General features: G+C 37.4%; 1 protein-coding gene across 14 annotated transcripts in view; it reads right to left on the reverse strand.

The window, feature by feature from the left end:
• The window catches only part of DTNB (dystrobrevin beta), a 214,536-nt gene that overhangs the window by 98,898 nt on the left and 88,545 nt on the right, over positions 1-27,093 (reverse strand). For all 14 annotated transcript variants that reach the window (XR_004326183.1, XR_004326184.1, XR_004326185.1 and 11 more), the window contains exon 9: positions 6,794-6,918. Coding sequence is in view for 11 of the 14 variants with exons in the window: in XM_032497159.1 (XP_032353050.1) it covers positions 6,794-6,918 (125 nt within the window). In the remaining 3 variants the exon portion in view is untranslated. The remainder of the gene's footprint in view (positions 1-6,793; positions 6,919-27,093) is intronic.

The following is a 27,093-nucleotide window of genomic DNA, read 5'->3' on the forward strand; positions in this document are numbered from 1 at the left end:
TATTAAAAAAGAAAAAAAATCTACAAAACACAGAACCTCAAAGTTGAATGGGACTTTAAAAATTGTCTAGTTAATCCAAATGGGATTAATTACTCAAAATTTCACCAGAATCTAAAAGGGAAGCTATCATTGAGTTTTCTGAGTGGCCTGCTGACTATATACTTGGTTTGGGCATAATTCAGATTAATAAATACCTGAACTATAAAATTTGAGTTCTAGGTAATATCTACAAAGTTGCATGCACTTAACGGCATACAGTACTAGAGCTGATCAGTATCTGGTTCTCCTCTCTTTCCTAGGTACATGGAGTATGATAAATACTTGAAGTTAGGTACAGTAGGGAGGGAAATGACACATGTCACTTCTGAACCAAAGCACAGAAGAACTGATATGATTCTTCTGTATAGGATAGGGAACTATATTTGATATCTTGTAATAACTATTAATGAAAAGAATATGAAAATGAATATATATGCATGACTGGGACATTAGGCTATACACTAGAAATTGACACATTGTAACTAACTATACTTCAATTAAAAAAAAAAAAGCCCATGCAAATACCCTCCCCCAAAAAATCGAATGCAAAAAGAGAAAAAAAAAGACTAAGTGGCCCCCACATGCTCTCTTCCCCAGGCCTTGACTGAGATGACGAAGCCAGAAACTGAAGCAGCCTAAGCCACCGAGCCACTGCCCACAGTTCAGCTGCTCTGGAGTCCTTCCAATCCACAATGGACTTTGCGTGAGTGACAAACATTCATGAGTTGAACCATGAGACTTGGAGGTTAATTTTCTACTGCATTATTATCTAGCCTATCCTGAATATGCAATATTCATATCTTAGGATCCAGGAGTTACACTTCCACCTTAGAGAAACTCTCTGTACAAGAATGCCACAGCACCACTGCAGGCTGTAGTGAAAAACTGGAAGCAACCTCTGTGTCTGCCAACAAGAGAATGGATTACTTGTGGGATAGTCACTCAATGAATATCATTCCAGATTTTGGATAAATCTCAGAAGTATAGTCTTTGATAAAGTAATAAACTTACAGAAGGATACGCAGAGCATAACCATTTATATAAAGTTTTAAAATATGTGATTTTTAAGATGTATAAAGATTCAGTAAAAGTATAAAAACACATACAGAGTGACAGATACAAAATAAATGTTAGTGGCTACTCTTTGGGAGAGAGAAACAATAATAGGATTAGGAAGGACATAGGAAATGACAACTTTTCAATGTTTTATTTTTATTTTTTTAAAAAAGGTCTGAGGAGGGACGTGGGTATAGCTCAGTGGTAGAGTATGTGCTTAGCATGCATGAGGTCCGGAGTTCAAGTCCCAGTACCTCCACTAAAAAAACAAAACAAAAAACTAATAATAAATTTAAAAACATAGACCTAATGACCCCCCCATACACAAACACACAATTTTTTTTTTAAAAAAGAAGATTAGTTGAAAGTCTGCCTGAGAAGCTGAGCCTCCCCGCCTCTTCCACCTGACTGCCCATCACCACTCAGTGAGATGACTACTTCTTTCTAGGCCGGTGGGAAACTGCAGCTTACTCTCTAGTGAAATTGACCAGAATGTCTCCAAACTCAGGCACACCAGGTGGAGGTGGGGGTACAAGGTCTGAATTAAAATGGAGATTAACTGAAAGTCTACACTAAACAACTGGATTCCCCAACACATGTCTGGTGAGGACATACATAACCCTTGACCCAACGACTTGTATCCAAGGTATAAATTCTTACCCAGTTCCACTGGGGAAACATCTGAGGTATTTACTACAGCATTCTATGCAGAGACAGAGATCTGAAGGCAACCCAGGTGTCCGTCACAGGGAATGGGTAGGTAAAATATTGTTCAGCATACCACATATGTAAAATTTTAAAAAAGAAGATACAAAACAATTCATAGTTTTCAGGAACAGATACTGAAAAAAGGATAGACAATAAGTACATGAGAATGGTTACCCATGGGGGAAAGGGTGACTAGAGTGGGATATGTGAATAAAGGGGAATAAAAAATATTATAAATAGCACAAAAGAGAATAGAAAAAGGTCCAAATATAATTTTATATAATTTATATAATTTTAATATAAATATATAACTATAATAAATATAAAATATACTTTATTTAAAATATATAATTTTTATTTAAAATAAATATAAAAATATATAAATATAATTTTATAACTATAATTTTGTAACTATATAAATCAAGTTTAATTATAATAAATTACTAATTATAATAATTATGATGTAATATATTTAAATGGACTAAACTCACCAGTTAAGACAGGTTGTTACATTACATTTTTAAAATCCAGCTTACAATTTATAAGAAACATACTGAAAACCTAAGGGCAACTGAGAAAATCGAAAGAAAAAGGATGGGAAAAGTTATACTAGGCACATAACTAGCATAAGATATTAAAAGATGTTACCAGCAGATAAAACAGACTTGAGAACAAATAGAATAATTAAAAATAAAGAGAGTCACTACATAAGAAAAAAATTTCAATTTCTTAGAGAAATATGTATAATTTTGAACAAGTCAGTAAGGCTGGTTAACAAATTTGGTTAACAAATTTGACCTAATTGACATACATTCATTCACTATCAACTCTGCACCCAACAAGCACAGAAGAAACATTTTCAACTTTACTTGGAACGTAACAAAAACTTGATCATATAGTAGATAATAAGCATGTCTCAACAAACTAGAAATTAATAATGAAAAGGCAACTAGAAAAACCCCCATATGTTTGGAAATTAAGAAAGCATACTTTCCAAAGAAGAAACCATAACAGAACTTAGCAGATATTTAGAACTAAACAATTTTTAAATATTACATAACAAAACTTGGACTTAGGCAGTGCTTAGAGAAATTTATAGCCTTCAATGCTTATGTGAGGGGGAAAAAAACCTGAAATGAGTAAGCTAAGCATATCTTTCAATAAGTTAGAAAAAGAATAGCAAAATAAACCCAAAGAATCTATAATAAAAGAAATAATAAAGGGTAGAAATATGTAAAATTTAAAAAAATATACAATACATCCAATAAGAGAATCATCAAAACCAAAAGTTGGTCCTCTGAAAGCCTAAAAGATTGAGCAAACCTATGGTAAGACTTTTTGAGGAAAAAAAAAACAACTAAATACATGAGAATAGGGACAAAAAAGAGATATTATTTAGCAAACATACTGCAGGTAAAATATTTTAAATTTTGTGCCAATAACTGAAAGTTTAGATGGAATTGACAAATTCCTACATCTATAAAATGTTCCAAAGTGACTCAAAAATAAATAAAAAATAAAAATAGTCTTATGGTTGTTTTTTTAAATGAAATTAACGGTTAAAAATCTTCTCACTAAGAAGGCATTAAGCACAGATAGCTTCATTGGTAAATTTTTTTTGCCAAAAATATAAGGAGCAAATAATTCCAGTCTTAAGTAAGCTCTTCCATATAAAAGAGAGAATGCTCTTCAACTTCTTGAAAATAGCAAACTGGGCAAACTTTGCCATTAAAACAAAACAAAACAAAACAAATCAAGGGAAATTATAAGACACTTTAACTTATTAACATAGAAAAAAATCCAAACATAATATTAGCAAATGAAATCTAGCAGTGTATCAAAAGGAGGGTCAACTTATGTTTATTCCAGGAATGTAGGGTTGTTTAAAAAAACAATGTAATTCACTACATTAATAGAACAAAGAAATCACACTATCATCTTGACGCAGAAAGTCTTTGATAAAATTTGACATCTATTCATGGCAAAAAGAAAGCACTCTTAGCAAACCAGGAATAAAAGGGAACCTCTTCTACCTGATAAACAGTTTCTACAAAAAACTTACATCAAATAACATACTAAAATGAATGCTGAAAACGTTCTCCTTGGGATTTAGTAATATGCAAGAATGTCTATTTAACCATTTCTATGCAATATTGCACTGGAGGTTCTAGCTGGCATAATAAAACCAAAAGAAAAAAAGTATGATTAATATTTAAAAGTATAAAAAATTGGAGGGAAGAAAGAAGGCAATCATTATTTACAGGTGATATAATTATTTATAGGAAATCCAAAAGAATCTGAGTACAAACAGCTAGATTTATGAGCAATTTATGCAAGATGACTACACAGTAAATTAAAATACAAAAGCAATGTGCATTCCCTACACCAGCAACAAACTGTTAAGCAACGTAATTCAAAAAAGGTACCGTCTGCATGACTGTGTACATTTGCCAAAACTCACTGATTTGTACACTTAAAGTAGAAGCCTTTACTGCATGTAAATTATATCTCAAAGTAACTGTAGGAGAAAAGGTACTGTTTCCAACAGCAACAACAAATGTAAAGTACAAAAGATTTCATTTAACATACATAAGACCTTTCTGAGGAAAATTATAAAGCTTTACTAAATAGCACAAAATGGTATTTAAATAAACAGAAAGATACAACACATTTATGGAAATGGAAGACTTAATACTATAAAGATGTCTTTTTCTCCCCAGTTTGATCTTTAGATTCAATGAATCTCTGATCAAAAGTCCAACAAAATTTTATGAGGGACTCAGTACGCTGATTCTAAAATTTATATGAAAGAGCAAAGGGCAAAGAATAGACAAGACGTTCCTAAAAAAGAAGATTACTTAATCCCTTACAGTAATTAAGATAGTATGATATTGGTATAGCGGTAGACATTTTGACCAAAGGAACAGAATAATGGGCCCAGAAACCAGACCATGGGTACTTGGGAACTTCATTTATGACAATGGTAGCATTGTAGTTAAGTGGGGAAATGGTGGATTATCCAATCAATGGCCCCGAGACAAGTTATTATTCAAACGCAACGAGAGAGAGAAAAAGAGAATTAGATATTCTACATTACACCATACACAAAAATCCATTTCAGATAACTTAAAGACACATGGGAAAGGGACATCCTCAAGACTTAAAGAGAAAACCACTACAATGTTGGAGCAGGCAAGGGTTTTTTTTTTTTAAATAAAAACTGCAAATAAAAAACACTATCAAAAAAGGGGAAAGGTTAACAAATTTAAACCCCCCCCCAAAAAAAAATGGATTACATACAGTAGGTAAAATCCACTATGGAACACAGCGGGGGAAAAAAGCATATTTTTTTCCCAACAAGAAGAAATCAATGGGAAATCAAAGGAAAAACCACCAAAAAAATAGTACAAGAAAGCCAATCCATTTAGAAAGTCAACAGGCATGCTTCTTAAAAATTTTTTTACTTTTTTGTTTAATTGAAATATAGTCAGTTTACAATCCGTGGTGTGTAAGAAAGAAGATGTCACTGAATTCTGATGAGAACCGCACAGAGATCACAACACAGGAACTAAACAAAAGGATACACAGAACCACGGCACGCTATTCAGCTTCGTAATGAATGGTACTAACTGCAAAAGCTATTGTTTGGTTTTCAACTTTCAGATTTAGCCCTCAATAAATCTCAGAAGACTCAGTTATGATCACAGGAGAGAAAAGAAATATTATCAGCTCTGACAATACAAAAGCAATGGCATAGATGGCAGAAATTAGGAGGCCAAAGGAGAAGGGAAAAGTAGACAGAAGGCAATCAGTTCCTCAGTTTACATAGTGGAAGTCAAAAGAAGTTACAGAAACTTGAGGTTTAAGAATTACATTTAAAACTACAAAGGTAACTAATTTTAAAAATGGTGATAAAATTATGAAAAGCTGAGGTGGGTTGATATGTAGAGCTATAAATGAGGTTCCTCTACACCACAGAAGCAGTTGAGTAATGTCCAAAACAGATAAATCAAGAAACGGTGCTCTAAATACATTATTTAGATACGAAGGTATCCATTAGCAGATCTAAAACCCAGACAAAGCACAACGAAGGGTGGGAGGATGTGCTGCGTTTGGTTGTATGTATTATTGTATTTCTTCTGTATTAATGAATTTTTAATCTATGTATTCTTTAATAAATATGAACATTTTAAAAATTATTGAATGAAAGAGAGAAAGAAAAGATCAAGAACCCTAAGAGCTCGTTTAGTCAAACTACGTAGCTTGAGTAGGTGGAAGAAAAGGGATGTCTATTCCAACAGAAAAACTTCCAAATGCCTGAAAAAGACTAATGGTCAAAAACCCACTGACTTTATCCAGCAGAGTCCACTGAATATGCTTATTTAAGAGGTTTAGAGGCTGATTATTAGTTTTTGTTGTTCCTCCTCCTTATTTTCCTTCTTTCTCTATTTCTCCAGCTTTTTTGTCCCTCTCTAGCTTTCTTTTCTTTAGCATGAATATTCAACTAAAAATAAAACACTAGTTTTATTTATAGAGTATAGTCTTGTGTTTCCTAATTTTCTCTCAATACAAAAAGAGCAAATTAGGTTGATTTTCATTTCCTTGTTATTTAAACTAGCTTTTAAAACCTCTATGGGCATTATTGTTGTAGAGAAGAAAAGATCTCTACTGGCTGACTTAAGGAAGAACACACATACAACTAAAGGGAACCTTGTTAGACCCAGCACAATTAATTACTCTTCAATGTATTCATTTCCTGGTGGAGACTGCTACAGTACTCAGGCTTCAGGGCTCAGGAGCTAGGTTTCCACACAGATATTTATGGTGATTTAAAGAGCTGAAAGCTGGAAGTCTTAAGTTCCCCAAAAGTAAAGTAAAAACCAGAAGGTTAAATGCTCATGTTAGGTGATATTTGGTTTTGATCCAAAAGAATTCAGAGCAAGGTTTCCATTTCAGTATAATTCATATCCATCTCCAGGTATATACTTACACTATATTTGCAAGGTCAAGTGGTTTCTCTGGTTGCTCAGGAAAAACAGGATGCGGGGGTTCTCTGGTGGGTACACACCCCAAGGATTTACTAATTGCATGGCTCAGCTTCTTTGCAGGGGATTTCTGTGTCAAGGCAGAAAATAAGGAAATCAGGAACGGAATTTTCAAAAGAACGAAAAAGAATTTTTACTTAGTGACAAGAGCTGTAGAAAACATCTTTTCAAATACAAACTAAGTGGCACTACGACAGTCAACTTTATTGAGCCTTGCAGAAAGGAACCTGCAGTTGTTCCGAGGTCATTTGTAGCCCTTCATTTCTGTGCTCAGCTTCCTCATTTCTACTCTGCAGTCACACTATCCAGCTAGTGTTAACTTTCCTTTTGAGCATCTCTTTGTGCTTTTTGCAGGAACCCCCTCTTTTTATGCTTCTGGATCATTCTTGATTAAAAGTTATAGTTAATTTTGATCAGAGTCAAAAATTTTTGCTGTACTGAAATACTAAAAGGTTAAGATAATGCTGAGAGCTCATGGCTCTTGAATGTTAGCCAATTAGCTGACTAAGATATTAAGAGAGTATTCCCCAAATAAATGTGAAACAGAACATTTTGTGTTAAGGGTCTGGCTATGTATCCGGATACAAATGTGTGTCCTCACACACGCAAGCAGTAAGCATCAGATCTGTGACTCTAAATTATGATATGCTGAAGGTACAAAAATAAGTTGGCATACTAATACATTACTCAGGAAGGGAGAACAGTACACACCAAATCCAAAGACTATCAGGCCTCAGGTTTAACAGTAAATATGCACAAAAGTAAACAATATGCCACCACTAAGTTATGCAGAATATGAAACCCATATTTAAAGAAAGTTCTTTATATACTTATTTTATTGTCCACCCACTTCCCTTTAAATAATGCTGTTGTCTGAGATTTCCTTGGCAGGATACTAATTGCAAAAAAGTATAAATATTTCAGTTTTCTGCCTCTGTAGTGAGTTACCATATGTACCACTCTTACTGGAAAATGGAACTTGTTTGCAGCTGTGTGTCTCATCAATAGCACATCTCCAGTTTTATATGCTGCTTACCTGTATTTTAACACAAAGTAAGTAAAAATCTGTTTACCTTTAAGACTATATAGGGAAAGTTAATTAATACCTTGCTTCTAACAGACTGAATAATACCAACATTTTCAGAAACTTCATATATTGGCTCCAAATCACCTACCACTATCCCCTTCAACACATTAAATTCTGGGAAAAATCTGTAAGTAATCTAATTTCCTGAAAATCATATGAAGCTAAACAAAACAGAAATTCTGAACTTCCCCACAACTGTTCTCCATGGTCCCTTTGCTCAACAACCAACTGTAACGTGACCCTGATTCTTCCTCCTTTATTCCATCTTCTACAAGACCCCAGACATCATGTCAGTCTTCTACTTAAAATCCTTCAGAGGCTGATTATCATTTATAGACTAAGATCTAAACACATGCTATCAAATTCTATCATATTCAAGAGCTTCTCTACCAGGCTCCTGCCTCCCTCCACACCCTTCTCCGCACATCAGCATAAACAAGCTGCTCAGTTAACCCAACGCACCATGCTCTCTTCGATCACTGTACCTTGGCACGTGCCTTTCTGAGGTCTCCCTTTCCCAATCTACCTCTTTGTAAGTTTTTTGCTCACCTCTCAAGACTACTTGTCTCCCTGCCTCTCTGAAGACTTTCCTCACTGTTCCATAAGTTGGTACCCACCTTTCCACGCTACCCACTTGCCAAGTACAAATTTTCCCTGTTGCCCGATTCCAATACAATACTGAACTTTTAAATTTATGTGCCTATCTCTGTTAGATCTGTGCTCTTGAAGGGTACGAGCTACACTTTATTCATCTGCGTATTTCCAGAACCTCATCTCCAACAAGAATATGTTATTTGAACAAATTATTTACCGAGATGAATTTTCTAGATTGCTTTTTCCTGACTAAACCACATAAGCTTAACTTTTTGAGAGTTACGATATGGGTAGGAGACAGAGGACACCAATGAATATCCTAATTCACCTTTACAACCAAACACTACATCTGTAACCTATGTATTCAGTTCCTGATTTTTTGCTATATCTGAGAACCACCTGGGCCATTAATTCATGCAGTCTATGTGAGATAGATTATCACACAGACTACTTTAGCTGCATCCTGAGTAACACCAGCCATGAAATCACAGGCCACGAAAATGTGTATTTTACAATAAACATTAAGACTGTTAAAATAAAAAATGTTTCCCCTCGTACCACCTAATATTCTCTAGCAGCATGCTTGTTGTGCCTTCGAAAATACTGCTCTAAGTCAAGGTTTAAGATTAGATCCCATTTCAAGTCTCAAAAATATAGACAGGAAAATAAAATCAACACATCAAAGCTAATTCCAAACATCATGAGATGCTTGATATGTATGGGAAGGAGGAAGCGGAAAAAGACTGAAAATAAATATATACAGGAATTAACTAAGGGTTAGGATCAAACCAAAAAGGATACCCTGAAGATTTTCCAGATAATGCATTCAATTAGGTTGTCTAAATAGACAAATGATTTCCTTAAAAAGGTCTCAACGAGTGAATTATGAGATGGGTCTGAAGTGAATTTCACTGTGGAGCCAGGTCAGGAAACTGAGATTAGTAAAGCCTGTAAGCAAGAGTTCAAAACTACTATAAATATGTACCAAGGAAGGGACATTACCTCTTCTGGCTACTCGGGCCCTAAGACAATGCCCAGGACTTGGCAGTTGGTCACTAAATATTTATAGAAGTGAAGGGAGTGAGGGAGAAAGAAAAATAATCCAGGTGTAGGGACTGGGGAGTCCCACACTTCACTTCATTTAAGCTACTAGGCCAGAGATGTTCCCTTAGGTCTTGGTACCTACGTCTCCGCTTACTTGAACCCTAACATGTATAAGGGGAGACATGCACCTAGAAAATCAGATCTCCTCCACTCACGCGATGATTTTCAATCTTAGCGCATTTTCAATACTTTAATCCACTTTACCTAATTTCAAAATCTCTTATAAATACTGCAAGTTACATTTTTAAAAAATACATCAAAAAGCGGATAAAATGTGTGTGTACAGTCTAAAAAGTGACAGAACAAATACCCATTACCCACTACTATGGCTGAGAAATAGACCATTTCCATCACTTTGAAGCCTCACTGTGGGCCCTTATTTAACACAGCCCACCCCTTCCACACCTGCTCCTCTACTGGTATTTTGTATTCATTATTTCCCCAACTTTATTATTTTAGCAATTATGTACTATAAGTAATACATGATTTATTTAATATATGCGTAAAACCTATATAGACAAATATTTTTTCTGCAACTTGCTTCTTATACTCAAAATTATGTTACAGTTAATCCATGTTGATACATATAACTGTAACTCATTTTTTCCCTGCTTGACTGTATTTCATTGCTTAACTACATCATAATTTATACAGCCATTCCAGTGCTGATGAACATTTGGGTTGTTTCCATTTTTTACGACTCAGTCACAATAAGGCTATAAAACTTTCTTGTCCATGTCTCCTGGTGGCTATGTGAAAGAATTTCCTAAGAGTGGAATTATTGGCTCATAAGTTATACACGTTCAGTTTTACCAGGCACTGCCAACTTGTTTTTACAAAGTGGTTACACTAATTTCCACTCCCATCAGCTGTGCGAGGGACTTCCTGACTGTGTTCTGGCCAACCCTGGTTACGGTCAGACATCTAACATTTGCCAATCTGGTGGGTGATAAATGTTACTGTGGTTTGAATTTGTAATTCCCTTATTACTAGAAAGACTGAGCACCTTTTCCAATGTTCACGGGCCATTTGTGTTTCCTCGTCTGTGAAGTGCCTCTTCCTGGCTTTGGCGTAGTGTTTCACTGGGCTTGTTTACTCTTACTGATTTAGTAAGAGTACTTGAAATTTTTTGTATTTTAACCCTACAAAGGTTAAATCTTATGAACAACTTACCATTTTAAGGTTTATTTTTCACTGTATTGCTTTAGATGAATAGTCATCTTTAAATATACAGTAGTCCCAATTCAGTAATCTTTTCTTTTATATTTTGTGCCTTTTGTATCTTAAGATATATTCCCCTCCCTGAGGTCACAGAGAGATCCTCCCAGATTGTCCTCATTATTTTAATAGTCATTTAATATTGATCATTTTGATTATCAATTATCTTTATCCCATAATTTTAGAGGTTTATTTTCTCTTTAAACTTCAGACACGTATACAAGGTTATTTTTTTCTTTATGTTGTTGATTTCTAATCTTACTGCATGTGCTCAGGCAAGGCTCCATTCTGAGTAAAGGAAGAAGGAGGTGAGGGAGTGAGGCATGTAGACATTTGGGGAATAAGCTTTGCAGGCAGATATATATATATATATATATATATGTGTATATATATATATACACACACACACACACACATATACATATACACACACACATATATACATACATATATATACTCAGTGTTATCATGAGCAGGACAAACAGGCTCACAACTGATACCAATTCTTATAAATTATTTTTAGCATTTTAAATTCTCCATCTTTGCCCCTTCCAATGTTGTTTGCCTTGTTTTGTCTCATATTAATATTTTATACTACCTTTTTCATCCCTTAATCATCAACTGTTTGTATCCATCTCTAAAATAGCATGTGGTTTTTGTTACTTTGTTAACTTTGAGTTTTTCACATTTTTATTAGGTAAGTTTGATTCACTTTCATTTACTTTAATTACTGCTATGTATGTTTAAATGTATTCCTAGCAACTTATTTTATGTTTTCTATTTTACCATGATTTTCTATTTTCCCATTTTCCCGTCTTCTATTGGATTGGTCAAAGTTGTTTTTGCTACATTTTTTTTCTAATAGTTTTGAAGTTTTATATCTAATCCTTCCAGTTGTTACTCAAACTTTTAATGCATATTTAAAATTAAAATTATATTTTCTTACAAGTTAGAGTTAATTACATTATATTATCCTCCTCCTGAAATCTTTAGTGTGTTTTTAATTCCCCTTTTCACTCCATCTAGCCACAAATTCCATGTTGCTATTTTTGCTGATTCAAGTTACATCTTACTAAAAATCGTCATATATTTTACGATCAGTATTTATTTAGATTTAACATTGTTTTTCTGGTTTCTCTGCTTCCTTTTTTTCTTAAATCCCATTACTACCTCTTGATTCATTTTTTTTTTTCTTATTGCATGTATCTTTAAATAGTTCTTTCAGCAAAGGGCTTTCAAAGTCTTTAAATTCTGAAAATGTTATTGTAGTGTCCATGATGTTGAAAGGCAGCTTTGGTGAGAACAGAATTCTAAGTTCAGATTTATTTTCTCTCAGCACCTTGAAGACATTCTGCTGTTGTTTCTTAAAACCACTGATTGTCTAATGTCATTTGGATCCTTATTCTTTTGTAGATCATCCATCTTTTCTTTCTAGTGTCTCCTAGGAATTCCTCTTCATCATTATCACTAGGACTTACGTAGGTGTTGACTTGCGTTGTTTCTTTTTAAAACGTATTCTTTTTTTAAACTGCTTTTTTAATTGAAGTACAGCTGAGTTACAATGTTGTAGTTTCTGGTGTACAGCACAGTGATTCAGTTATACGTACTAAAATGTATTCATCTTCACAGTTAGGAGACTTTCTACCTAACAGCTCATACCTTTTCAGTTTTGGAAATTTTTAATACATGATTTCTTCAAACATTGTCTCTTATCAACTTTCTTCACTTGCAACTCCTATTAGAGAAATACTGGAACTTCCACAGGAATTTTAATGCTTCGACCTTTGTTTCATACTCTTATCTCTTGATGCTGAGTTTCAGGAGAATTTCTCTCCCTGATCTTTCAGTTCAATAATCTGTTCTTTAGCTGTACCCACTCTGCTATGCAGCCCATCCAATGAGTTTGTTCAACAAATATGTTTTTCATTTTCATTACTGTTTATAGTTTCATAACCTCCACCTCTTATATTAAGCATGAAAGTCTATCCTTGGTCCTCTAAGGAAATTAAATTGACCTATTTTTAAAGTTTCTTTCTGACTGTTCTGTTTCCCTAGAGTGTAGTCTTGCTGTTTGAATTTCATTGTGCCATGCTTCCTCTAGGTTTTCATGGTCATGCAACCATCTCCCACAGGACTGTTCACATGCCATCTTAGCCATTAGTGGCCTCTTGGCTGGGGGCCTCATGCTGAATCTGTTCTGACAAAATCAGCAGAGTAGCTTCAGGGCCCCGGCAGTAGTGATGGCCTCAAACGTGCAGTGTAAGCAGCTCCTTTCTGTAACTTCTCCTTTGCTTAAAGATGTCTTACAGCTTCAGGTCTAGAACATTCTTTTTCTTTCAACCTTGAAAGGGAATTTATTAATCAAACTTAATGTTCTATCATTTCTATGGGCTTGGTGCAGGAGGAAGAGAGAGTGTTTGTTCAATCATCTTGAAACTGTATCTATTCTTTAAATATCATTTCCCTGCATTTTCTTTAGCCTCTTTTTAGAACTGTTATCAGATGGCACTCCACAATCTGTCTCCCATGCCTTAGTTTTTTTTCTCCATTACTCTATCCTTTTGTGATGGCTTAGGAATACTTCTCTTCTCTAGTATCCAGTGCACAGACCTGCTCTTAAGCTGCAGACACTATTCATCAGCCTATCTAATAAATTTCTTATTTTGACAATCAAAATGTTAATTTCCAGATCAACAGTTATTTTTGGTAGATAAAATAACTGCTCGTATCTCTCCAAGAGTTCAACTACTCATATTTTACAATCTAGTTTTGCTCATCTATTAATCCTACATCCAAAATAAACTCTTCTGCTATCTCCTCTGCACGGTTGTTTCTGGTGATTTTTAATGAAGTGCTCATCTTCCTAGTCAAGGCTCCCTGTTAAGACATCTACTGTGTGTGCACTGCCTACTTCAAGGGGAGAAGTGGGACGTGTTTTCAGTGAGAGTGAAGAAGGGGTAGAATGTACCACCTCATGGAAAAGCTCTATAGCTAGCCTTATGAATACGGGATTCCTCTTCCCCAGGAATTCACCAAGCACCTGAACCCCAGCTCTCTCTCTCCAGCCCAAGGTCCTATATACACTACATCTGCCCAAGACACCACCAACACCATGCTATAGTACCAGAGTCACTCTGTCATTTGCCCTGAGCCCCATTCAATTGCCCACATCAACTATTTCTGAGCAGGAACACTCTAGATGTTATTCCTATCCTAAGCAACAATGCTTTCCTGCCCTTGTTTACAACCAAGGCTTTCTTTTGCAAACTGACTCCATCTACTTTTTGTAGGGGTTCTTCACATCTGGGACCTGCTGTGGGCTTCCCTTCTTTTCTTCCCCTGTAGTTTTCTTTCAGATCAGTTTTAAAATTCTGATCTATCATTTCTAAGTATCTGGGGCAGGATGGAAAGGTGACAGCATGTCCTCAGTCCCCCACCCTGAAATGGAATTCCTAGTTCTTATTTTGTTTATTAAAGTTTATTAAAAATTTATTTTGAAAATGTTATAATATATCTTATAAAATATTATTTTAAAAGGCTTCCGAATAACTGATTTAGAAAGTAAAAAAAAAAAATTATAATTGCTAAGCTCCAGTTTAACTTAATTTGTAAAGCTATAATTTTGACTGATTAATATATGAGAGAAAAGGAATCCATATAATTTTTGTTACTCTTCCAAGATGTGACAGTATGAGCTCTCTGACAGTTAAGAAAATGTAGCTAGGTAGAGTAATATGTAACTAGTTCACATACAGCTTCTGAAACATACTTATAAATTACAACCTCTTAAGCTACAAAATACAAACCACTGCTATCTCAACTGATTCAACAACATCTAAGGTAGGAGCTGTGTAAAGAACAGCGGTGTCTTCGATTGAGCACCAAATAGTTTTAGCTTCCTTTCCGGGGGGGTAAAAAAAAGAATACAGATTTGTTGGAATTCAACACCAGTAGACTGCCATTCCTAGCTACGCCACAACAGCCAATAGAGTATTTATGGTTGCACACATACCAACCCTGGCGGTGGAGGGGTACCTTTAAAATACAAACAATTGCAACATTAAACATAAATAAGTTATAACTGAAAGAGCTGCAAATGTGTGTAAGCAAAAACAAAGCTCAAGGCCAAACTTGGCTGCTAATTGAGCCATGATATCAATCCACCCTGGGTGGAAAGCGTCCCATTTTGTGTGGGGGTTGGCACTCTTCACAGTATATACGACAGGGGAAAATACTGCACTGAGTATTGGTTTGCCCTAAGAAATATCAGTTTGATGACATGGACAGAATTCCCTTTCTCAGTAGCCTTAGCTGGCAGTGTATATTCCCATCTTCACAACTTGTTAAGAGTCCTGTTGCTCGATAAGAGAATAAAAAGTAAACTATTCCGTATAAATGAAGATGTGAATACACAGTAAGGCTCACACACTGCTGGTGGGAGTATGAAGTAGTAAAGCCCCCTTGGAGAGCAACTTAGCAAACTCTAAGAAATGCACAACCTCTGGACTCAGGAATTCCACAGGTCTAGCTCAGCAGTAGGGAGCATGCTTAGCATGCATGAGGTCCTAGGTTCAATTTCCAGTATCTCCATTAAAAAATTTTTAATTAAAATTAAAATATACCCTAGAAAAACCAGACTGCACAAGATGACCTGTGCCAGAAAGTCCACTAAAGCCTTGTTAGGAAAAGTAGAAAATTAGGAACAAGTTGAATGTCAATACCACAATAATGTGGTATATTAATAGAATTGAATTTTATATGGCACTGAAAATAACCATATAGACATGGAGATCATTTTACAAAGTGTAAGAGAATAAAGGAAGATGCAAGAGGATACATGTACTCTGATGCTCTTTTGATGAAATTAAAAACATGAGAAACAATGCTATATATTTTAATGGTCACATGCATATGTGTAATAAAAATACAGAAACATGAATGGAAATATTAGGCACTAAATTCAAAACAGAGGTTATCTCTTAGGAGGGAGGAAAACTATGCACCTCATTCCACATATGTACATATAGATCTATTTCACTGTTTTTGACTGTTACACAGAATTCCACAGCTACAGATACATATATATATATATACACATATATACACACACATATACATATACATATACACATACACACACACACACCCCCATAAATTCCATAGTTATAGTTACATATATACCATAGTTAACCATTTTGCTACTGTTGGCGATTCTGGCCATCTCCTCATACAAAAATCCTAACTAAAAAACCTATACTTGGTACAAGGGTCTTTCCTATATTGAAATAGAGAATTGCTGGGTCAAAGATTACATTCATTTAAAATTTAATTTTTCAAATGTATCAATTCACACGCCTATCAAGAATCTTCTAGAGTCATCTACTCCACACTTGCCAAAACTGAATATTATCAATCTGTCATATTTTTTGCAAGTTGAGTAGACATAAAATGAACATTTCCACGATCAAAAGTAGTTTAAAAACTGGAACAAGTGCAAGATGCCAACTTTACAAGTTCTTTAACAAACATGGGGGTAAATGGCCTAGTAACACACTAAAGACTTATGATCTAATAGAATATGCTAATGAACAGATAATTAAGAGTAGCATGGTAAGTGCCTTCAAAGAGGTAATCTGAGTGCCACAGAACAGCATGAAGAGATGTAAGTCAGCTTGGGGGTCAGGAGGAGAGGCAATAGCTGAGCTGACTCTCAGAGGGTATACAGAAGTTGGCAAGGGAAATTTGGGAGGATGGGGAGGGGAGGCAACAGAGTCAGCTAGACTAACACATTCCAAAGACATAAAAGTAAGAAAATATGGGTGAACAAGCAACTGGAAATAGTTCAATACTGTCCGAGTGCTGTCTGTGAGTGAAAGATATAAATAAAAGTTCCAGACCAAAGACATAACTGGAGACGCTTTCAAAACATTACTCCATAAGAGGAAACCAGTGAGTTATAAATCATCTCTGGTTTAGAAGTGCTTCTCACATACACTGAACAGATAGTTCTCTGGCTCAAATGCAGTAACAGACTGCATGGCAGGAAAGAATAAGGAAGAAGTGTGACGGACACTTCAGGTTTTGGCAAACAAAGGGTCTAGTCAGCTAAAACAAAAAGGAGCAGAATACATGAGTACTGTGAAAATAGATTCACAGGCGGCCAGAGTCCCAGGAAAGGGAGGCTGGAGGTTAGAGAGAGCAGGAAGGTCAGAAAACCAAGACCCGCCACGTGCTACTTCGTAGAGCAGTACTCTCCGGACGTGGAGTGTAACAGGAACTGGAAGTGTTTATTGAGCAACTACAAGGGCAGAAAGCTCCTCATCTGGTTATCTACTTAGAAGTCTAAGAAAACTGACTGAAAAATTATTAGAACCATGTATTGACAGAAAAACTAGTGAGACTTCAAGATGGAAATGTCCACAGGGCCACTGAATACAGGAGTATTAACCTGGACCAGAAGTCTGGGCTGCAATTAAGGACTGCAGGGCAGGTCACCTAAAACCTGGAACTGTGTGGAAACACCCAGAGAGGGTATTGCAAGAGAAGAAAAGACAGCTCACTGAATCACAGTGTTGTACACCTAAAACTAACATAATATTGTAAATCAACTAGACTTCAATTGAAAAAAAAAAAGAAGAATAAGAAAGTAGCTCAGGAGAGAATGCCAGGGAACCAACATCCAGTTTATTGTAGGTAGTAATCAGAAGTTTCGTAACTGGACATTCTGTAGTCGCTAAATAGAAATAAAAGGTAATGAATATAGGGGGAGGGTATAGCTCAAGTGGTAGAGCATGTGCTTAGCACGCACGAGGTCCTGGGTTCAATCCCCAGTACCTCCACTAAAAATAAACAAATCTAATTACTTCCCTCCCACCAAAATAAAATAATTAAATAATACAACAATGAATACAATTTTTTTAAGGTAATGAATATACATGTGTATTAGATGTATTTAGTTTTACCATAAATCTGTATCTGTAGATCTCAGAATGTACTATATATATACAGGCAATAATCACTGATATATCTGAATTTTTGTAGAAACAGGCAAGTAAGTCACACTGCTGGGTCATGTAGATCCCTCTAACCCTTTCTACACATGGAAGCAGGCTATGCATTCTCCAGTGCAGCTCTGGTGGCCACCTGTAAGAATCAAAAGAGATCCAACGCTGGAGAAAGGGCTGTGGGTAAGTGATGACTGCTAGAGGAAACCGCTCATTTGAAGAATTGCTTGGTTTCAGTTAAGTCACACATTTTTCTGCAATGGAAAAAATCTCTCTGTCATCTCTTTGCTCTAAAAATAATCAGGCTAGCTGAAAAAAATGTCTTATTGTTTCATAAACTGTATACCAATACTCTCTTTGATAAGCATCCATCTTTTTAAACAGCTGGGTCCATTTCAAATGTTCTCCTTTCAAACTCAGCACTTCTGCAGCTGTAAATGGGTTTAAGAATAAATAGTGCATCCAAACACCGCAGCAGAATGGGGGCAATGTTCACATGCTGAAAAGAACAATATTTAAAACATCCCACTCAACCTACTGAAAGTGCTGATAAATGCTGTCAGAATACCTCTGGCTTATTTATCTCTTGGATGGCCAAGAAATTCATACTTTCAGAGGGAGGGCTTGGTCAATGAGGCAGTCAGTTTAGCCACTGTCAGAACTTCAGGGCACTTTTCCCCAGGACTTCATACCACCATTCACAGGACAAAAAGATGAGAATGCGGAACTACGCAAGCTCCTGGCAAGACCCTCTGCCAATAACATTCAGTGGCAGCAGCACCACGATCCATCTGGGAAACTATCTGGGGCTAATTCCAGCACAACCTTTATTACAGGTTATGCCTATTTCATAAGAAACCCAAGGCTTCCACTTGTATTCTCATTCCCAGACAGCTCTGCACACAGCCTCACATGACCCTCCCTCCCCCTAATCCTCCACTCTCAAATCCCTCCACTTGTCTTCATAGTCTGCTATCAACAAAACCCCTTCCCTGGGGCAGAATCCTCTTCTCTGAGGGTTACTTTCACCTTCTTGCCCTATGAGGAAACCTGGCTTTCCCTGGAGGCTTGGCTTCCCCGGCAGCCATTCAAGTGGCAGCTGCTTTCCCACCAGCAGTGTCCTAGGTTCCTGCTTCTTCACCTTCTCAACGTTTGTCAGTCTTTATTTAAGCTGCACTAGTGGGTGGGAAGTGGCATCTCGCGGTTTCGATTAGCCATTTCCCTAATGATTAATTGATACTGAGCAACTTTTCACATGATTTTTGGCCATTTGTATATCCTCTTTGGAGAAATCTCTATTTGGATTTCCCCCCATTTCCCCCTAAACTTTTTTTTTAAATTGTGGTTAAAAAAAAAAATGACATAAAATTCACCATCTTAATCATTTTCAAGTCTACAGTTCAGCAGTGGTAAGCATATTCACATGGTTGTGAAACAGATCTCCCGAACTCTTGCATCTTGCAAATCTGAAACTCTACAGTACTGATTAAACAACTTTCCTTCCCCCCTCACCCCAGTTCCTGGTAACCACCCTTCTCTTTCTCTCTGCTCGTGTTTAAGCTGGATTATTTGGTGTTTTCGCTCTTCTTGTTGCTGCTGAGCTGTGAGAGTTCTCTAAAATTCTGAATCCAGGTTTTGTCAGATACATGATTTTCAAGTATTTTCTCTTTTTCAGTGGGTTGTCTTTTTACTTTCTTGGTGGTATCCTTTGAAGCACCAAAGTTTTTAATTTCAATGAAGTCCAAAAGTTATTCATTTTCTTCTGCAGCTTATATTTTCAGTATCATATCTAAGAAGGTGTCATATAGGCTGAGGTCATGAAGATTTATACCTATGTTTTGTTTTAAGATTTCTTAGTTTTACCTCTTATATTTAGGTTTTTGATCCATTTTGAGTTAATTTTTTTATATGGTATAAATTTGGGCTCTGGCTGCATTCTTTTGCCTCTGGATATCCAATTTTCCCAGCACTGTATTTAAAAAAAGACTATTCTTTACCTACCGAATGGTCTCATAACCCTTGCTGAAATTCTACTGACAATAAATGTAAGAGCTTAATTTTAGACTCTTAATTCTACTCCATTAACCTATATGTCTATCCTCGTGCAAATAGTACATAGACTTTATTACTGCTGCTTTGACATAAGTTTTGAAATCAGGAAGTGTGAGTCCTCCAAAGTGTTCTTGTTCGAGGCTGCTTCAGCTATTTGGGGTCCCTTGCATTTTCATAGGAATTTTAAGATCAGCTTATAGGATTACACAAAAAGCAGCTGACATTTTCACAGGAATTGCATTGAATCTGTACATAAATCTGGGGAGTACTGTCATCTTAACAATATTAAGTCTTTCAATCCATGAATCTATATGTTTTTCTACTTACTTAGGTCTTTTTAAAGTTCTCTCAAAGATGTTTTACAGTTTTCAATGTGTAAGTCTTATACCTCTTTGGTTAAATATATTCCTATACTGTTCTCGTGGGTGCTACTGTAAATGAAATCATTTTCTTACCTACATTTTGTTTATTACTAGAATAAAAATAAAAATAATTTTTGTATATTGATCTTATATCCTGCAACCCTGCTAAACTTGTTTATTACCTCTAATAGTTGTGTGTGTGTATGTGTGTATTCCTTAGGGTTTTCTATATACAAGATCTTGTGGTCTGCAAATAGAAGGCTTTATTTCTTTATTTCCAACATAGATGCATTTTACTTCTATTTCTCGCCTAATTTCTTGCTGACAACGAGTCAGTACAACGTTAAGTAGAAGTTGCAAGAGGAGACACACCTGTCTTGCTCCTATTACGGGGGGAAGCTCTCAGTATTCCACCAGTAAGAGTAATGTTAGCTGTGGGTTTTTCATAAACGTTGAAGAAGTTTATCAGATTAAGGAAATTCCCTTCTATTCCTAGTTTGTTGCATGGTTTTTAATCACGAAAGGATGTTGGGTTTTGTCCAATTCCTTTTTCACATTTATTGTGAAGACCACGTATTTTTGTCCTTTATTCCAATAATATGGTATTATATTGATTGATTTTTACATGCTGAACCAACCTTGCATTTTGGGGTAATATATACTTGGTCATATACTTGGAGTATAATTCTTTTTATATGTTGTTGAATTTGGTTTGCTAATAATTTATTGAGGATTTTTGAGTGTATATTCCTAAGGAATACTGGTCTGTAGTTTCTTTTCTTTTGGTAACCTTTTTTTGTTTTGGTTTTGTTTTGGTATCAAGGTAACACTGCCCTGACAGAATGAATTAGGAAGTGTTCCATCCTCTGCTATTTTGGCAAATGTGTAAAGGCCTTGTATTAATTCTTTAAATGTTTAGTAGGTTTCATGAGTGAAGCCAGCAGTTTGCTGACCACTGTATTTTAAGTAGCTATTCGGTCATCTTTTTATCATATCATGACATTTTACTTTTCTATACAGAACTTATTGTCATTTGATATCTTCTTTGTTTATTTATTTTGGGGCTTTTGTTTTTCAGATGTTTTTATCCATCTCTCCCCTTTAGAATGTAAGCTCCATGAAGGCACAGACTTTGTCTTAGGCTTTTCTAAGTTATCCCCACACCTAGAACGGTGTCTGCTATGTGGCAGGTACTTGAGTAGAATTTGGTGGATAAACATAGAAATGAGTTAGTGAAGCGGGCAGCAGAAAGTTATGGCTTTTATTTTCTCTGTGTAGTAAGAAAAGGGTTCATCTGCTAAATGAGAGGGAAGAGTGGGGATAGATTCTTTAAAAAGAATGGAGATTTTATTTCTATGTGACTTTAACTGACCACTGCAAAGAATGGAAAAGCAAGGTGATCTGAGAAATGTAACAGGACTGCAATGCTGAGGGTCAGCATGAAGTTGGTGATCATGAATCTTAAGGTAATACTACTCTGTCCTACTGTATGGATTTCTCCAGAAGTACTACAGAAAGCAGGTAAATTAGTTCATCCACCAATTTAATTGGCAGAGACAGGAATAAAAAAGTCACAGGACAATGGAGTTCATGGTACAGGAACAAAGGGCCACATCTAAAATCGTAAGCAGAGAAGAAAAAAGAGAGGACTGATGGATAGAGAGAGAGGAGACAGGTCAATGGATTAAGGGTTGGAAAGAGATTAAAGGATGACCTTAGAGTAGTTGAAAAGTTAGCTGTAATGACAGTGGGATATCAACAGAGAATAGGATGTCTAAATCAGTGATTTTGGGAGTAGAGTGGTTGGAGGTGGTGAAAAGGCCCAGGGTATAACTGAGGAAGCAGATGTCTGAGGTTCACTGCAGGAGGAGAGTGTCAGAGTTGAGGAAGTCAAACAACCATGTGGCCAGGGTCTTAAGAAGTTTGACTATACAGATACTGAAATCACACGAGGTGACCATGAATCTGGTACCAGTCCACCCAGGAGTGAAGGAGTATGACCAAAAAGTCAGGAGATAACTGCACCAAAAAAGAAGAAGGGTGGCAGAACTAAAATGACACACTCCTCAAAGCAACATCTTGTTTGCCTTTTTTTTTTTTTTTTTAATCCAGGAGATTCAGGGTGTAAAGATCTAGAAGTGTCAAGGTGGAAAGAAAGGAGGAAAACGACCAGGGTGGCCAGTATACAGTACACAGAATGTTAAACTGGCTCTCAGTAATCCTCATCCTGTATCAGCCTTTCCTCTTTGAATGTAGGAGAAATCTGTGAATGTGATAAGCTATCACTCATTATGTTACATGGTAAAAGGGAGATTACCCTGGGTGGGCCTGGTCTAATCAGGTAAGCCCTTTAAAAGAAGCATTTTTTCTGGCTGGTTGCAGAAGAAGATGTCAGATGTACTCTAGCTGGCCTGGAAGAAAGCAAATGTCCATGTTGTAAACTTCCTATAAGGCCACATGGCAAGGAGGTGCAGGTGGCCCCTGGGAGCTGAGAGTCTTCCCTGGCTGGCAGCTCTCACCACCACAGCAGCAAAGAAATGAATTCTGCCAACACCAGTGAGATGGCAAGAGGACCCCCAAACCCCCGGTGATAACTACAGCCTCAGCTGACACCTGATTCCAGCCTGGCAAGGCCCAGAGCAGAGAATCCGGCCATGCCACTGGCTAGACTTCTGACCTACAGAAACCGAAATAACACACTTCCACTGTTTTAAGCTGCTAAGTTTGTGGTTATTTATTATGCAGGCAATGAAAACTGAAACAGCAACCATAAGCAGTTTACCCAGGATAATTCCAGTTTAGGCACTTTGTCCCTGCACAATTAACAGGGTTCCCTTCTACTCTGAAATGAGTCCTGATTATATGATAAGTGATACAGTCACTCTAACAATCATCTCACCTCCCAACCTCTAAAAACTCATGAGGATGCAGAAGAGGCAGCCACCACCCGAAAGAGCTGTGGGAGAAGCGGAGCGCCGAGCGGAAAGCCAAACTGCTATTAAGACAAGGGGGTGAAAGAAACGCTTAGAGAGGTAGGAAAAGTGAGGGCAGCTCGTTGATTAAGGAGCAGCAGTTCTCAAGGGCCTGGAGATGTGCAGGGCTGTGAGAAGGCTGGGAAGCAGTACAGATCACGGTGGGAATGAGGGTGTCATGTGAGACAGAGTGACCAGATGGCTTCTGTGACACTGACCGATAAAAACAAGTAAAAGCCACAGGGCGTGAGTCTTGGCAGTTTCTACGAGGAGTGTAGGGCACAGGCCTAAAGGACTAGATTTGGGAGGTTTTGTTTGGATTTTCTTTGTGTGAATTACTTACATCCTGCTATAACTTGCTACAAGTGGGGATGGTGCTTATGCCTTTAAAAAAAAAACCAGTCCTTCTGCCTAGTTCTGCACTACGTACAAAGTTACTTGTTTACTTATGACATGTAACTATTTAGAACTGAGTAGGAGCATGGCCAAGAAGCATACCTTTTTCTCAATGAACACGTATTATCTTTTAGAACCCCAGAGATGTGAGGAGAGGTTACGCTGATCACATGAAAATTCAACATCGCTTCTGACAAAGTCAACAGTCTTAACTGTTTCAAATCTATAACAACATAGTTTTGTGTGACTCCTTAAAGTAAATGGTTTACTATCATTAATGCCCAAACACCTACACAGGACATATGTGAGGTGCCCATTAACATTTACTAAAATAAAACAAAAACAAAAAAAGCAAGTAATAATATTAATAGAGATTTTTAAACAAATCCAAAGACCATCATCTATAGATTCTGAAGACTAGGATAAGTAACTTTGCTCAGAGGCGGAGTCTGCCCTCTGCTGGGAAGAAAGGTGAAATTTCTTATCAACTAAGTTACGTAACTACCTCTCTGGAGGCCTTCTACCAACATACTGTACTGTGGTACAAGCGTATTTTGTGTGCGCACACACACATTTCCTGCCATGGAGTAACCACATGGGAATAGGTCAAATTTCTCTTGGGAAAGTGAAGGCCAGAATAAGCAGAGATCTGAACGTAAGGCAAGGGGGTGGGCAGGGAATGGGAGTAAGATCGTTTATTTCCAGCCTTCCTTGTGTATCAAGAAAGGGTTAAAGATTTCAGTTTGGGAAGATGAAAAAGTCCCAGAGATGGATGGTGGTGAGGGTTGCACAACAATCTGAATATACGTAACACCACTGAACTGCACTGATTTAGCAGAAAAACTTGATGGTCTCCATTGCTGAATGGAAGTCCTCGTTCAGATGGTAAGGCTTTATGCCCTATGTGGCAGACTCTAATTTCCAAACAAAACTGCAGTGATCTCTCTCATCACCCATGCTCCACTGCAATGGGACGTCACCCCCTGCCCCTGCCATCCCAGCATCAAGAGGGGAAGCCCCTCTCCTTCCCTCCAGCCTTAGTGCCTGTAACCAACAGCACACGGCAGATGTCGCCTGTGTAATTTCTCAGCCAGGCCGGACAAGGCCTTGCAGCTTCCCTCTTGCTCCCCAGGAACACTTTCTCCAGGTGCTTCCTCTAGGGATGCTCTCTCCTGCCACGTCTGAGGCTGCTCACAGCTGGCTCCCACCGACTGTTCCAGCCTCATGACCTGAACAGAGGATTTCTGTTGAAGTGGTTAATTCAGTCACAGAGTCGATCAAGTTTTCTACTAAATTATACTTTTTAAAAGAATACTTTATTCAAATAACTCACTGCTGAATGATCTTTATCCCTAACCTTCCCCATCTCAGCTGATGGTAATTCCATCCATCTAGCTTCTTAGGGCAAAGTCTTAGGGTTTCCCTTGACTCATTTTCCTTTCACAAGCTACATCCAACCCATAAGGCAGATCTATAAAATATAAAATTTTATATTTAAGATTCTATAAAATTCAACTCTTTTTACCACCCCTAACATCCTATCCTATCTTGTTTTAACGCTATAATCATCTCTCTGAAATGGTCTCCTTCTATCTTTTCCTTCCACTGTTTACTCCTTACATGGCATCCAGAATGATCACTTTAAAATATAAATCACCTCAAGCTATTTTTCTACTCAAAACTCTATAGACTCCTCATTTAACTCATAGTAAAAGCCAAAGTCCTTACAATGGACAGCAAGGCCCTTGTTAACTCTTTGACCCTCTTTCCTCCAACTCTCCCCCTGGCTCATTCCAGTCTGCCTACTCTGGCTTTTTTGCTGTTCCCTGAGTTCCCAGACACACTCTTGCTCCACTAAGAACGCCTGCAGGAGGACATCTAAGCCTTTGCTCAAATTTCACTTTCTCAACAAGGCCTGTGAGACTCTCCCCACTCCTCCTCTTGACTCCTTTTCCTGATTTCTTTCTCACGTGAGAGTCCAGTGTAAACTAGCAGAGGGGCTCTCATCCATGAATTCAGGTTCCCAGCCTCTGTTCATCCTTGCACTCTGCCTCTGCCAGTCTCTTTGGAGATCCTTTCATTTGGGCCAATGTACACAGGGAGCAGGAAGGGCAAAAAGAGAGAGGATAGAGAAGACACAACTGCTTTAACCTGCCTTGATCCAGAAGTAACACAATCACTCCCAAACAGATTCCACTGGTGAGACCTCGTCACATGGCCCATCTGGCTGCAAGGAGGATGGGCTACCTAATCTAGTTATATGTCCAGGAAGAAAAGGAAAACATGGATGTCGGTAAGTACTTCTAACCAGTAAATATATTTTGCGCCCTCTTCCTACGCCTAGAACACACTCAAACTTCTCCCCCTCCCCCATGGAAAACCTGAAGTCCCACGTAGTCACTGCATCTAACTACAAGTCCAGGATCTCAGGCACTGGCACAGTCTCCTCCATCAAGACGTGCAGCTCCTTCTGATGCAGCTTATGAACTAAAAAGGCAAGTTATCTGCACCCACCCTCCCCAGTCCCAATATACAACAGTGGGTCAGCAGAAGGTTCTTTCTCATCCAACATCTTCTTGGTCACATGGAGGGTTCTGGCATACCCTCCGAAGGAGCTCTAAAACCTTCATGACCAACCTCTTTCCAGGACAAGTTAAAAAGTGGTTTTACAGCTCAAATAGTCATGCTCATGGTTCCATTGCCAATATCCCTCAAAAACTTCGCAGGCCTTTGATCTATTTGTTTCCAGTCGGTTCCATGTGCCAGTAACCACACACAAAGTTCTTTCCCAGACATAATTCTCAATCCTGATTTATGTGTTTGCCTCCATGCCTTTTTGCTTTCAACTAACGGAAGCCACCTGGAGGCCATATGAAACAATAGGTCAGCGGTTTCCAACTTTGGCTGCAAAACAGAATCACTTGGGGGAACTTTCAGAAACTTTCCTGTACCCTGGATCCAATAAATTAGAAGCAGTGTAGGTGGGAGCAATGTGATTCTGATGAGCAGCCAACAAGAACTCAGACCCTTCATCTGATCTTTGCCACAGGACTGAGCCACTTTTTTTCAGCTGAGAAAGTTTAGTAGGTCTTTGTTGCTCAAAGCCTTTCTCAACTCTTACCTCTTGCTTTCTAGAAACAGTCTATTTTTCCTTTCACTGCCCCAACTGTCAGAACCTTCTCTATTCCCTTCCTTTTCTCTTTTTTTTTTGCTTGAAAAGTAGCCAATACTTTCCCAAGCTCCTCCCTTTCTTACAATACCTTACCAATAACAATCAACATATTCTCTGATCTCTTCCAACATTTGACCTAGAGTTCGCTCGGCATGAAGAAGGTCTTCCAAGTTATCACAGATGACAAATTTACCAAACTGGTCACCACTGTGGAACTTGGTTTCTGTCTTTCCAACCTCTGGTATCAGTGTCCTCATCAGGGTGCTGTCTGACTATTAAGCCAA

The sequence above is a fragment of the Camelus ferus genome, chromosome 15, assembly GCF_009834535.1.
Source record: "Camelus ferus isolate YT-003-E chromosome 15, BCGSAC_Cfer_1.0, whole genome shotgun sequence".
Lineage (NCBI taxonomy): Eukaryota > Metazoa > Chordata > Mammalia > Artiodactyla > Camelidae > Camelus > Camelus ferus.